The following is a 13382-nucleotide window of genomic DNA, read 5'->3' on the forward strand; positions in this document are numbered from 1 at the left end:
CTTCCCATCACTGAATATTAAGCTATTAACTAATTCACACAATTCCACACAAAAGATATATATATATATTTACAGATCTAATATTGCATAAAAAAAAACACACGAACACTGCAGCATGTTTCTCATACATAGATGTTCCATACAGGTCAATATGTTATGACTAATGCCACAAAGTATAAATACAACAGGCACAAGCATGTGCCAGGAAAGTAATTATTCACAAATTAAGTATTGCCTGCAAAGCAAATGTTTGAACTGTTCTCATTCTCTCACAAGAAGACTAAGAAATCATATAATCAACAGAAACAGCTTCCAATAGAAAATAGGTACCACTTGCAAATATTGCATCTAAGTTTAGAAATAAAACATAGTGCAAATAATATCTGTCAATTCACTTTTGAAAGCAGGACAAACAAGTGTGTGTGACCACATCTCTGGAGTGCAGCAACCAGTCCATATTTATTCTGTTTTTGTTCGTTTGCTGCTTGGTTCACTGCTCTGAGAGTTTGAGTCTTCAGAAAAACCAAGCTGAGCAGAGAAGTCTGTGGGCCCTTGAGAATCACTAACAACAGAGAAACCTGTAACATGAAACACCAATGTCAATTCACTAAGACATTCTACCTCAGTAACGATTTATCACAACTGCATAACAGGATAAACCATCAATAGAAATTATACAGGAAAAAGATAGCCCTTGTTATGTAATGGTAAACAGTGTGTTAAGTAAGTATCTAAAGTTTCATTAGTAAATTAATGATGGGAAGAACCCTTGAGAGCATCTATTTCAGCAGTTTTTTTGGCTTCTCCATGCCTAGTGCCTTAAACCTCAGCAAAAACTTATGTCAAGAGGAGTAAATTGAGACATGTATTTTTGACAATTGTGACTGGTGGCCACTATGAAGGAGTACAGAATGAAAGGCCCATACAAATTTAACAAATTTATTATAGTGATGTAAGGCAAAAAAATTCACAGCAACAATGACATTTGTACATACAGACAAGGAAAAAAAAATAAGATATGTATTTAAACATATTACTTTCTTGTTGGACTATTTGATCCCAAGTGGTCTAATTTTGGAAAAGTTCCCACATGACCATCCTGGATTTTGCATAAATTATGTGTGAACATTTGCACATGTTCCCAGTGAACACTGGTAAAATTTTAGATTCAGCTGTTTAATACTTGCAGAGATATAGTCACTGCTCTCAACAGTGCACCCGCGAGTTTTTGGCAATTTTGAGACAAAAAAAAATCTTCAGCAATATTTTCTTGAAAGAAAATAAACTACACCCTCCTGTACAACTTTTTGTTTTCTCTTAAGCAATTTTCATACAAATAGTTTGAAGCAAAGTATGCCAAAAAATGTTTAGTTTTTTACATTTACACAAATGAATGTGGAATAAACCTGAAACTTTGCATGTAATAACTTAGCAATAAAAGGTCTTAAAATATAAAATTTCATTCTCTTACTGCTTTCTAATAGTTTAAAAATTGAGGGAATAGCTGACAATTTTTCTAAAAAATCAAAAATGGCTATTTTTGGCCCACTTTTTTTTTTAGAAAGTGTACTGTGAACTCTTTCCACTTTCATTAGAAGACCCATGTTCTAAACCCCCAAACAAACTAGTTTGGAAGTGTGCGCATTTAAGGCCCTAGATAAAATTACGAAAATGTGAAGGTACATTGAAAATGGTCCTATATTCTGCTGATGTGCACGTCTGAAATCTTTTATTATGTTCTACAATTGTTTAGTACACACTGTGGAAGGTATCATCAGAAGTATTTATAACTAGGAAAGTAGTGAGTCACAAAAACTGCAAATAAGTAGTGTTTCCAGTTTTATTAAATGTCTACAGTTTTTGTTGTTGTGGTCTTCAGTCCTGAGACTGGTTTGATGCAGCTCTCCATGCTACTCTAGTCTGTGCAAGATTCTTCATCTCCCAGTATGTACTGCAGCCTACATCCTTCTGAATCTGCTTAGTGTATTCATCTCTTGGTCTCCCCCTATGATTTTTGCCCTCCACGCAGCCCTCCAATACTAAATTGGTGATCCCTTGATGCCTCAAAACATGTCCTAGCAACCAATCCCTTCTAGTCAAGTCGTGCCACAAACTTCTCTTCTCCCCAATCCTATTCAATACCCCCTCATTAGTTATGTGATCTACCCGTCTAATCTTCAGCATTCTTCTGTAGCACCACATTTCGAAAGCTCCTATTCTCTTCTTGTCCAAACTATTTATCGTCCATGTTTCACTTCCATACATGGCTACACCCCATACAAATACTTTCAGAAACGACTTCCTGACACTTAAATCTATACTCGATGTTAACAAATTTCTCTTCTTCAGAAACGCTTTCCTTGCCATTGCCAGCCTACATTTTATATCCTCTCCACTTCGACCATCATTAGTTATTTTGCTCCCCAAATAGCAAAACTCCTTTACTACTTTAAGTGTCTCATTTCCTAATCTAATTCCCTCAGCATCACCCGACTTAAATCGACTACAATCCATTAGCCTTATTTTGCTTTTGTTGATGTTCATCTTATATCCTCCCTTCAATACACTGTCCATTCCATTCAATTGCTCTTCCAAGTCCTTTGCTGTCTCTAACAGAATTACAATGCCATCAGCAAACCTCAGTTTTTATTTCTTCTCCATGGATTTTAGTACCTACTCCGAACATTTCTTGTGTTTCCTTTACTGCTGGCTCAACATACAGATTGAATAACATCAGGGAGGGGCTATAACCCTGTATCACTTCCTTCCCAACCACTGCTTCCCTTTCATGCCCCTCAATTCTTTTACCTGCCATCTGCTTTCTGTACAAATTGTAAATAGCCTTCGCTCCCTGTATTTTACCCCTGCCACCTTTAGAATTTGAAAGAGTATTCCAGTCAACATTGTCAAAAGCTTTCTCTAAGTCTACGAATGCTGGAATAGGTTTGCCTTTTCTTAATCTAGCTTCTAAGATAAGTGGTAGGGTCAGTATTGCCTCACGTGTTCCCATATTTTTATGGAATCCAAACTGATCTTCCGCGAGGTCGGCTTCTACTAGTTTTTCCATTCATCTGTAAAGAATTCGTGTTAGTACTTTGCAGCTGTGGCTTATTAAACTGATGGTTCAGTAATTTTCACATCTGTCAACACCTGCTTTCTTTGGGATTGGAATTATTATATTCTTCTTGAAGTCTGAGGGTATGTCACCTGTCTCATACATCTTGCTCACCAGATGGTAGATTTTTGTCAGGACTGGCTCTCCCAATGCTGTCAGTAATTCTAATGGAGTATTGTCTACTCCCGGGGCCTTGTTTCGACTTAGGTCTTTTCAATGCTCTACCAAACTCTTCACGCAGTATCATATCTCCTATGTCATCATCATCATCATCATCATCATCATCATCATCATCATCATCATCATCATCATCATCATCATCATCATCTACACTCTCTTCCATTTCTATAATATTGTCCTCAAGTACATCGCCCTTGTATAGTCCCTCTATGTACTCCTTCCACCTACTGCTTTCCCTTATTTGCTTAGAACTGGGTTTCCATCTGAGCTCTTGATATTCTTACAAGTGGTTCTCCTTTCTCCAAGGGTCTCTTTAATTTTCCTGTAGGCAGTATCTATCTTACCCCTAGCGAGATAAGCCTCAACATCCTTACATTTGTCCTTACATTATGCACTTCCTGTCGATCTCATTTTTGAGACATTTGTTATCCCATTTTGCCTGCTTCACTTACTGCATCAATTAAATTCAATATTTCTTCTGTTAGCCAAGGATTTCTACTAGCCCTCTTCTTTTTACCTGCTTGATCCTCTCCTGCCTTCACTACTTCATCCCTCAAAGGTAGCCATTCATCTACTACTGTATTTCTTTCCCCCATTCCTGTCGATTGTTCCCTTATGCTCTCCCTGAAACTCTGTACAACCTCTGCTTTAGTCAGTTTATCCAGGTCCCATCTCCTGAAATTCCCACCTTTTTGCAGTTTCTTCAGTTTTAATCTACAGGTCATAACCAATAGATTGTGGTCAGAGTCTACATCTGCCCCTGGAAATGTCTTACAATTTAAAACCTGGTTCCTAAATCTCTGCCTTACCATTATATAATCTATCTAACACCTTTTAGTATCTCCAGGGTTCTTCCATGTATACAACCTCCTTTCATGATTCTTAAACCATGTATTAGCTATGATTAAGTTGTGCTCTGTGCAAAATTCTACCAGGCAGCTTCCTCTTTCATTTCTTAGCCCCAATCCATATTTACCTACTATGTTTCCTTCTCTCCCTTTTCCTACTGTTGAATTCCAGTCACCCATGACTATTAAATTTTCCTCTCCCTTCACTACCTGAATAATTTCTTTTATCTCATCATAAATTTCATCAATTTCTTCGTCATTTGCAGAGCTATTTGGCATATAAACTTTTATTACCGTAGTAGGTGTGGGCTTTGTGTCTATCTTGGCCACAATAATGCGTTCACTTTGCTGTTTGTAGTAGCTTAAACCGTACCCCTATTTTCTTTATTCATTATTAAATGTACTCCTGCATTACCCCTATTTGATTTTGTATTTATAACCCTGTATTCACCTGACCAGAAGTCTTGTTCCTCCTGCCACCAAACTTCACTAATTCCCACTATATCTAACTTTAACCTATCCATTTCCCTTTTTAAATTTTCTAACCTACCTGTCCGATTAAGAGATCTGACATTCCACGCTCCGATCCGTAGAACGCCAGTTTTCTTTCTCCTGATAACTACGTCCTGTTGAGTAGTCCCTGCCCGGAGATCCGAATGGGGGACTATTTTACCTCCGGACTATTTTACCCAAGAGGATGCCATCATCATTTATCCATACAGTAAAGCTGCACGTGCCCTCGGGAAAAATTACGGCCGTGGTTTCCCCTTGCTTTCAGCCGTTTGCAGTACCAGCACAGCAAGGCCGTTTTGGTTAGTGTTACAAGGCCAGATCAGTCAATCATCCAAACTGTTGCCCCTGCAACTACTAAAAAGGCTGCTGCCCCTCTTCAGGAACCATACGTTTGTCTGGTCCCTCGACAGAACACTCTGTTGTGGTTACACCTACGGTACGGCTACCTGTATTGCTGAGGCACGCAAGCCTCCCCACCAGCGGCAAGGTCTATGGTTCAAGGGGGGAAGCTACAGCATTTAGTGCTTTAAAATCCTATGTGTAAAAAATGGAATGGAATATGGAATCCAGCAAAAAGAATAGTTTGCTCTTTTTTATGGCTTTAATAATTTGAAAAGCCTAATTTTCTGCATACTGTCTTATCAAAATTTCTTTCTGAACAAACCGATCAGTGACATAATCTAGCTGGCAGTATAGCTTGAAGTGAACATATGCTTTGAGTCCTAAAACAAAGCTCTTCCAGCTCTGACCTCTGACACTTATAGAAATCTATCGTCAGGTTGTAAAGAAACAGGCTGCAGTTGCACAGGTATCAGGCATGGGCCCTATCATGACAGGGATGCTGGTTTTCTCACTTTTAAAGAAGCCAGCTGTGGTTAAGCCACCTTGGACCACCGCAACACTAATGCGCTACATAAACTGTGAACTATGCTAACACAAAGTATATTATACCTTAAATTGGAATTGAACTTTTACTTTACTAGCATTACACAATAAAAATAGACTAATAATTCCTCAATAATTCGAATCCTTAAAAAAAAATTGACAGGACAACTGCTATGAAATTAACCAAAATTTACACAATGTGTCAACAGTGTCAAACCTGAAGGCAATTTACATGCCTGATCTCCTCTGCCTTGGTAATGCACAGTTAAACTGAGAAGGTGGTTTGGCTGGATGCTTAAAGGGACCAAACTACTAGCTCATGAGTCCCTTCGTGCTCTGACAGACAGATCTATATGACTAGATCAGGGATAGCCAACTGCACACAATAAAGGGGAAGAAAACGCAAAGTCTACAAATGTCAGCAAAGCTGAGGTAAGTGACAAGAAAAGACAGGGAGATGGGGGAAGAAAGGTAAGCAAGGTGCCCCATCTAGGGAGCAGCCAGTAGCCCCTGAAAGCAAAGTGCAATGAGGGGATAAAGACGTGCCCCAGCCACTGCCACTTACCAGAGGTACTCGACTGAGAATACCTTGGAAGGACTAGAGACAGGGAAAGGGAAGCACAGAGAGAAAAAAGGCAATCAAGCCCAAACAGCAGCAGCCTTGTCTGGGCAGAGGAGACAACTGTGTTTCCTCCCAACCCCTCAATTTATCAATAAGGTTAAACGGCCCTCCCTTAAGGAGAAAGGTAGAAGCCAATTTCACAAATAAAACGTGAAACTAAGTCAGCCACTGGGACATCATCTCTTAACACCAGGGGCTGCGAATCAGGGATTAAGAGTCTGCTGCAGGGTGGCTAGGTTGGGATAGTCCAGCAAAATGTGGACCACCATCGGGTCCTCACTATGGAGGAGATGACCTTGAGTCAAGCCAAGGACAGCCAATGTGGAGACGGCAAAGGATGGTAGAGTTCTTGCAAGAGGCTTGCATGGAGGACATCCAAGGATACATAGTCTCCTTTATCACCTGTAGTTAGTTTGATGAAATCTGAGTAAGCCATTCTGTGTTTCAGGCACCTAAAACTTGACAGCATAATACATATTGGAGGTCTGCTTCTGTGGTATTAAGAGTCAGTTTACTGGTAGCCTGTCTGTCCAGGCCACCAGCAAGTCTATTCCGGATCCCATGTGGTCTAGGGTCCATACAAAGGTCACTGAGCATCCACACTGTCCAAGGGCACACACAGAATCCTGGATAGCAATGACCAAAGGATGGAAAGGGTAGCACTAGTCAATAGCTTGCAAACTACTCATGGAAATTCTGCAGATGGAAAAGGACCCCACCAATGCAGGAAGATGGTTTGGTTTGCTTGTTTGGCGAAGGAGACCAGACAGCGTGGTCATCGGTCTCATCGGATTAGGGAAGGACGGGGAGAAGTTGGCCGTGCCCTTTCAGAGGAACCATCCCGGCATTTGCCTGGAGTGATTTAGGGAAATCATGGAAAACCTAAATCAGGATGGCCGGACGCGGGATTGAACCATCGTCCTCCCGAATGAGAGTCCAGTGTCTAACCACTGCGCCACCTCGCTCGTTAATGCAGGAAGAGATATGCTCAAGAGAATGAGAGATGGCTACTAATTCCACAGTGAAAGCACTACAGCCATCCAGCAAAGTGAATAATATCCAGTATGTCCTGCATGGCTATAAGCAATACATGTATGACCAGCCAGCCTCAGCACCAGCTACCTGGCAAATAATCCTTTGCTCGGAGTCCCCACACCTCAGTCACATCAAGCGAATACTTCTTAGCATGCAAGGGGAGTTTTTAACACTGAGGCACCAACAGTGCAACCCATACATGGTCAGTAGCTACCATGCAGGTAACTGACTACATCCCCCCCAACAGGATGGCTACCATGCTGGGTTTTGGGTGTATTACTGTACTAAAGGTTAGGATGAACAGATGGAAAGGCACAAAGGTGAAGCACACATCGCACTGAGCGACCTTCCCTGCACAAGCCACACTTCTGGATAATTTTTAAAATTGGTAGCAGGTCAAACCCAACAATGGGGACCACATGTTTAATGAAAAGTTGTAGAATACAACTGAAGTGGAAACTTTAGGACCAATCATAAGCCACGTCCAAGCAGGGGTGGCACCAAGACAATCATCTGATGGAGAGGCAGAACGAGAAAGGGATAGTGGAAGTATAAGCATGCAGAAGTAATGCTGCAAAGGTTGGGGTCCTGTGGTAACCAAGTATGTACTCAACTGAAGACTTGAGCGCACTGTGGGTTGTGAATAATTCTTCTTTTTGATTTATTTGGACACTCTCACTTCCTAGTCTTAAGACTTCTGATAGTGACTTCCCTACTAGACAGTAATAAACAATTACAGAACATTATAAAGGACATCAAATTTGAGTACCAGCTGAATATAGGCCCATTTTCAATACACTTCCAGCTTGTTTTTTAGGGCCTTATATGCTCACATTGCAAAACCACATACTGTTGTTTTAGGTGATTTAGAACATGGTCTTTCTAATGAAAATGGTTGAGAAGAGATTGCAGGTAAAAGTGGAGCAAAAATAACAATTTTTAAAGTTTTTAGAAAAATAGTCATCTTTGCCCTCAATTTGTAAACTATTGGATAGCAGTAGGAGAACTGAAATTTTATATTCTAAGACCATATATTGTTAAGTTATTATTTGCAAAGTTCCAGTTATACTACAATCACTTCTGGAAATGCAGAAAGCTAAACTTTACTTCTTATCAAGCACTTATTTTTTCAGCAGACTTTTCTTCAAATTATCCACATCAAAATTGTTGGGAAAATATTTTTTATTATTTTGGTTAAGAGAGTGCAAAAAGTTGTACAAGATGGCCTAGTTTTGTTTCTTTCAGGAAAATATTGCAGGAGATCATGTGTTTCAAAGTTGCCAAAAACTAACGGGTGCTCTGTTGATAATTGCACTATGGGGTCAAACAAATAACTATATATCTGAAAGTAATGAATTAGTGATCGTGAAACATTACCGATGTTTATTGGGAACATGTGTAAATGTTCATACAAAATTTCATCAAAATCTGTGTTGTTCATGAAGGAACCACTAGATCACTTGGCATGGAATGGCCCTGTTTCATTCACATCTGAAAAATAAAGTGGATCAATGGTACAACATTTTTTAGAACAATGAAACCATCTAACTGAATAAGTTATCAGGCTTTCATAAGGTACAATTTCGTAATTTGGTACAAGAATCTTCTGTAATAAACCTACCACAGCATATATTACAGCCTACTGCACCAGGCAAGACATTATTTCAACGTATACTTCTGACAAATAGTCATCTCCAAGATTTTGTAAACCCACACAGCAAACATCTTGCAGGATAAAATAACAACACCAACTATAATAGAAACAATTCCCCACAGCACCTACTGCCCTAGTGAACTGAGATGAAATTCTACTAAACAGTCAATACAAAATGTCAATGAGTCCATTATGGAAACAATGGCTTTCTGAATACCTTCTGACTAGTTATGACATGAAAATGAACCAGTGATATGTTAATCAGTGGTAGCACGTATGAAATTTATTTCCATAAATGCTGTAAATAGTATCTGGATTCAGATTTTCAGATGTGTTACCCTGGAAGGAATTTAAGATAACCACAACCATTTCCACACTTATATATCTACTACAACTTTATATATAATGAACAAAGTATGAATAAGAGTAGATAATGCAGCCACCACAATACACAAAGACTCAACTGTCAGCCTGGAACTTTAAATTTTGTAGATGGTTACAAGAGAGCACATTTTATTTAAAAATGTCTGTGTAAAATATTTTCCTACTGCGAGTAAAGTTCTTATTAAAATTTATAAACATGTAAATGGGATAATTAATACTCCACACATAAAAAAGTCACTACTCAAAATGAGATACTATCTCAATACTCTTATTGTGAAATAGGTAATGTTATTCTCTAAGTATCAGTTGGAAAGAACACACTTGAGTAAAGCCAGGTTTACATGGGCAACCTCTTGTTCAAAATCTGCTACTCACGATGTGTGCATGTCTCGTACAACGATGTATATTAGCCACTAAAAACATTGTAAGTAGGTCAATGATCAGTTGATCATGCTAAGTGTAGAGTTCTCCAATGCCAAATACACTGAAGAGCACACATGCACAGAAACAGAGTGTGGCATCATCTATTGACAGTGGAACTAAAAAATTAACTGCCTTCATGTTGAAGTAACTTATTTTGTTCTTTTTGTGTCTTCTTAATCTTCAATTTACTTTTAGTTCTGTTTCTGTGATACAGTGCAAAGGTTGTATGAGAACTTTTCTCCCTAAGATTTGTGTCCCAATATTTTAAAGCAGTGAAGTATTTAGGTTTCACAATAGCTGGACAAAGAAAAGAATGCAAATAAATGACAGTTTTTATTTAAAAACTTTTTCAACAGGGACAAAGTAAACCCTATTACAGAATATAGTTTCTGATACTATTCAGCACCCAGACACACAAAAAACGAAGGGTAAGGTAAAAGGATGCTGTACACTGCCTTATAAATAATGTTTGCTGTGTGTGTGTGTGTGTGTGTATGTATGTATGTAAATATTTTCCTCAGACAAATAACTGCTGATGCTCTGATATGTTTGGACAAAGACCTTTTCTTTGAAGTCTCTTCGAGTTTGCTGCCGGATACTAAAATCAATTCAATACTTCGGCAATCCAACTGTTCATCTTCATGAGAAAGCTGCTTCTGCTGCTGAGTCCCACTGAGAACCAATACCAAGGCTGCAAATCAACATATTTTATAGGACTCCATACCATACACTACGCATGCACCGCCCATCACAGTTGCTGCCATCCAAGACTGAGCAGATGGTGCTACCCTTAGTACAATCAGCAGCAATGATGTATCTTACTCAGACGATTTTAAAACACAAGGACTGGCGCATGGAAGAATGTTCTCTTTTGATACAGGTTGGTACAGGGTTTCACACCCTGCTAAGAGGGAACCTATTGTCTCTTTTAATCAAATTAATCACCAACCTAATTTCAATTGCCTCTTTATATACACTGTTCCAAAACCAGAAGCATTGGAAGCTATCACAGCTTCGGCAAATTTGATACCATGTCCCTCATTTAAGCAATGTTCTCCTACCGCCAATTTTTACGGCTGTTGCAGCCTCATATGATGGCAGTGTTCCACGCATCTGTCATGAACTGTGTGAATCTAATGGCCAATGCAAGCCTTCCCACACTGACAGGATTTTGTATATACCAAGCTTCCAAAGCCCCAAATCATCTGCCCTAATCTCTGAAAGTGGACGGAACACACAACGTTAAAACTCCTTAAAATTCTTCCAATCTTAAAAGAGACGCCCCCAGCATAAGAAATAAAGGCCATCAAGCTATGCTCCTCTTCATGCAATTCCAGTAATGGTCCAAACTCCATAGCCTGACGAATCTGCTTTTCACAGTATCCATTTTCCTTAAAAATAGCCATCCAATGCCCAAGTTCTTGGGTTAAGTTGTCCGTGTTGGAAATGGCATATGCTCAGCATATAAGGGTCCTCACAATGTCACTGCGTTGGTATGGTGGATGACAACTCTTAGCGTCCACACACAATGTGCATCAACTTTCGGTGAACACTGTGTCCCAGAGTACAGTCTGGTTTTTGTTAACTGTAACATCCAAGAATTGAGGCATCCCATCACTTCAAACCACAATGGTAAATTTAATCCTGGGATGAAAACAGTTGCAGTGGTCCAAAAATCTGTTGAGAACATCACATCCGTACGGCTGGACAAAAAAGGTATCATCTACATACCTTCAGAAGCATGTTGGTTCCAAAGCCAAAATCCTCAATGCTATATCCTCAAAGTCCTTCATAAATAAATTTGTGATTACAGCTGATAAAGGAATGCCCATAGCCACTCCATCATCCTGTTCAAAAATGTTGCCATTAAATGAAAAATGGTCTGCCATTACATAAGGAAGTCTTGGGGTGCACCCACTTATAACCTGGCAAAGTATTTAGCATCTGTTCTCAGTCCATACAGTGAGAAGTGTGAACACTATCTCCAACTCTGTGGATTTTATTCGATGACTGAAATCTTTGAGGCTGGGTCCTTCAGATTTATTAGCGAGTTTCGATGTGGTATCTCTGTTTACACGAGACCCTCTGGAAGAGTCCATTTGCTCAGTGAAAAACTGGATAGTGTGTTAGTGAAGCTTTGTTACTTGCTGACATCCACGTATTTTTCCATTTTATTAACTGTTATCATTGCTAGTTGATTAAAAGTAGTCATCTAAGACAACATTCCTATGGCGAAGAGGGTAATTTGCAACACCCTGCCCTTCCTCCCCCCGACCCCCTCCCACTAAGCCTTCTACTTTCATGTAGCAAATTCTACAATAAATATCTGATCCTACAATGGAGGACATCTCTGTGGATTGTACAAATAAATTCCTTATTATCTCCTTATACAGGGTGTATCCATGGACAAAGAAAAAAAAATCCCGGATTTCCCAGTTGAAAATACACTTTTTCCGTCTTAACTGACAGTATACTTTTCCTTGGCACTGTAAAACTTATCAATCCGTAGAATGTTTATGGTTTTCTACAGACATAGAATTTGCCAGCACTTTAGAAAACGAAACCCAGGGGGGAAAAACATGTTTTGGAAAGATCTTTGATGTGCAGCAACATGTACGCTGCATTTTTTTTTTTTTTTTTTTTTGTGTTACAGAGGTATAAATTTGAATTCCACCAAACACAGCATGTTAATTTCTGAAGCAATGGAATCGAGATTACCACGAGCTTTTAAGCCATTCATTGCTCATGTCACGTGATCTCACCAGCTGATGACAGCATAGGACACGTGACTTAGTCAACCAATACCAAAGATCAATCTTCAGTAAGCCCAACACACAAAAAAGAAAATTTAATGGTTTAAATTAATATACATAGCATTGACACAAGAAAAACAAAGCTTTCACAAAATAATATTGGTCTCTAAGGTTAATAAGCTGCAAGAGAAGCTAAGCTTCCACATATAATGCTGATCTTTTTGTGCGTGTTACACTTTAAGATACATCACACAAATGTGCCAGTAAAATTTTTAACAACAACGTAAGTGTCTGATCTTCTGGGCTCTAAATTCTTCTAGATGGTCGTCCCCAAAGAGTTGATTTTTAAATGAGACTCAAACGCTCTGTAATTTAAGAATTTAATCGTACATTCTCTCATCTTGCGTAAAAGGAAATTTACTTTTAAAGTAACACTATTCAAACCACCATTCGCAATATTTTCCCAAGACCTGTTAGAAATTAGTTTGTTTCAGCAGTTGCCAGAGACGGCCAGATAACGGACGCCACTGCTCTTGTGCAGCTACAATGACGCAGGAAGCCCGCATGTTCATACATATGAAACATTAAAAGATCTTGCATTATGTCATAAAAGAAGCAAGACATCAACCGATACTTGAGTATCTGAATTTCGTGAACCATACTAAAATGCATAATTCGGCTTTAAGTGCACAATCATTGTCCAGATTTGGATGTAAATTTTCTGGAGTACCAGTACTGTATAGTTCAAATGACTGAGCACTATGGGACTTAACTTCTGTAGTCATCAGTCCCCTAGAACGTAGAACTACTTAAACCTAACTAACCTAAGGACATCACACACATCCATGCCAGAGACAGGATTCGAACCTGCGACTGTAGCAGTCGCAGTCGCGCGGTTCCAGACTGTAGCGCCTAAAACTGCACGGCCACTCCGGCCGGCACCAGTACTGTATTATCTCATGTTTGGTTC

At 39.3% G+C, this 13382-nt stretch overlaps 1 protein-coding gene across 1 annotated transcript in view; it reads right to left on the reverse strand.

The window, feature by feature from the left end:
* Window positions 1-47: 47 nt before the first annotated feature.
* The window catches only part of LOC126272530 (B-cell CLL/lymphoma 7 protein family member B-A), a 46152-nt gene continuing 32817 nt past the window's right edge, over window positions 48-13382 (reverse strand). The window contains exon 4 of the mRNA XM_049975447.1: window positions 48-578. Coding sequence (XP_049831404.1) covers window positions 460-578 — 119 coding nt within the window. The 3' untranslated portion in view covers window positions 48-459. The remainder of the gene's footprint in view (window positions 579-13382) is intronic.

The sequence above is a fragment of the Schistocerca gregaria genome, chromosome 1 (assembly GCF_023897955.1).
Source record: "Schistocerca gregaria isolate iqSchGreg1 chromosome 1, iqSchGreg1.2, whole genome shotgun sequence".
Taxonomy (NCBI): domain Eukaryota; kingdom Metazoa; phylum Arthropoda; class Insecta; order Orthoptera; family Acrididae; genus Schistocerca; species Schistocerca gregaria.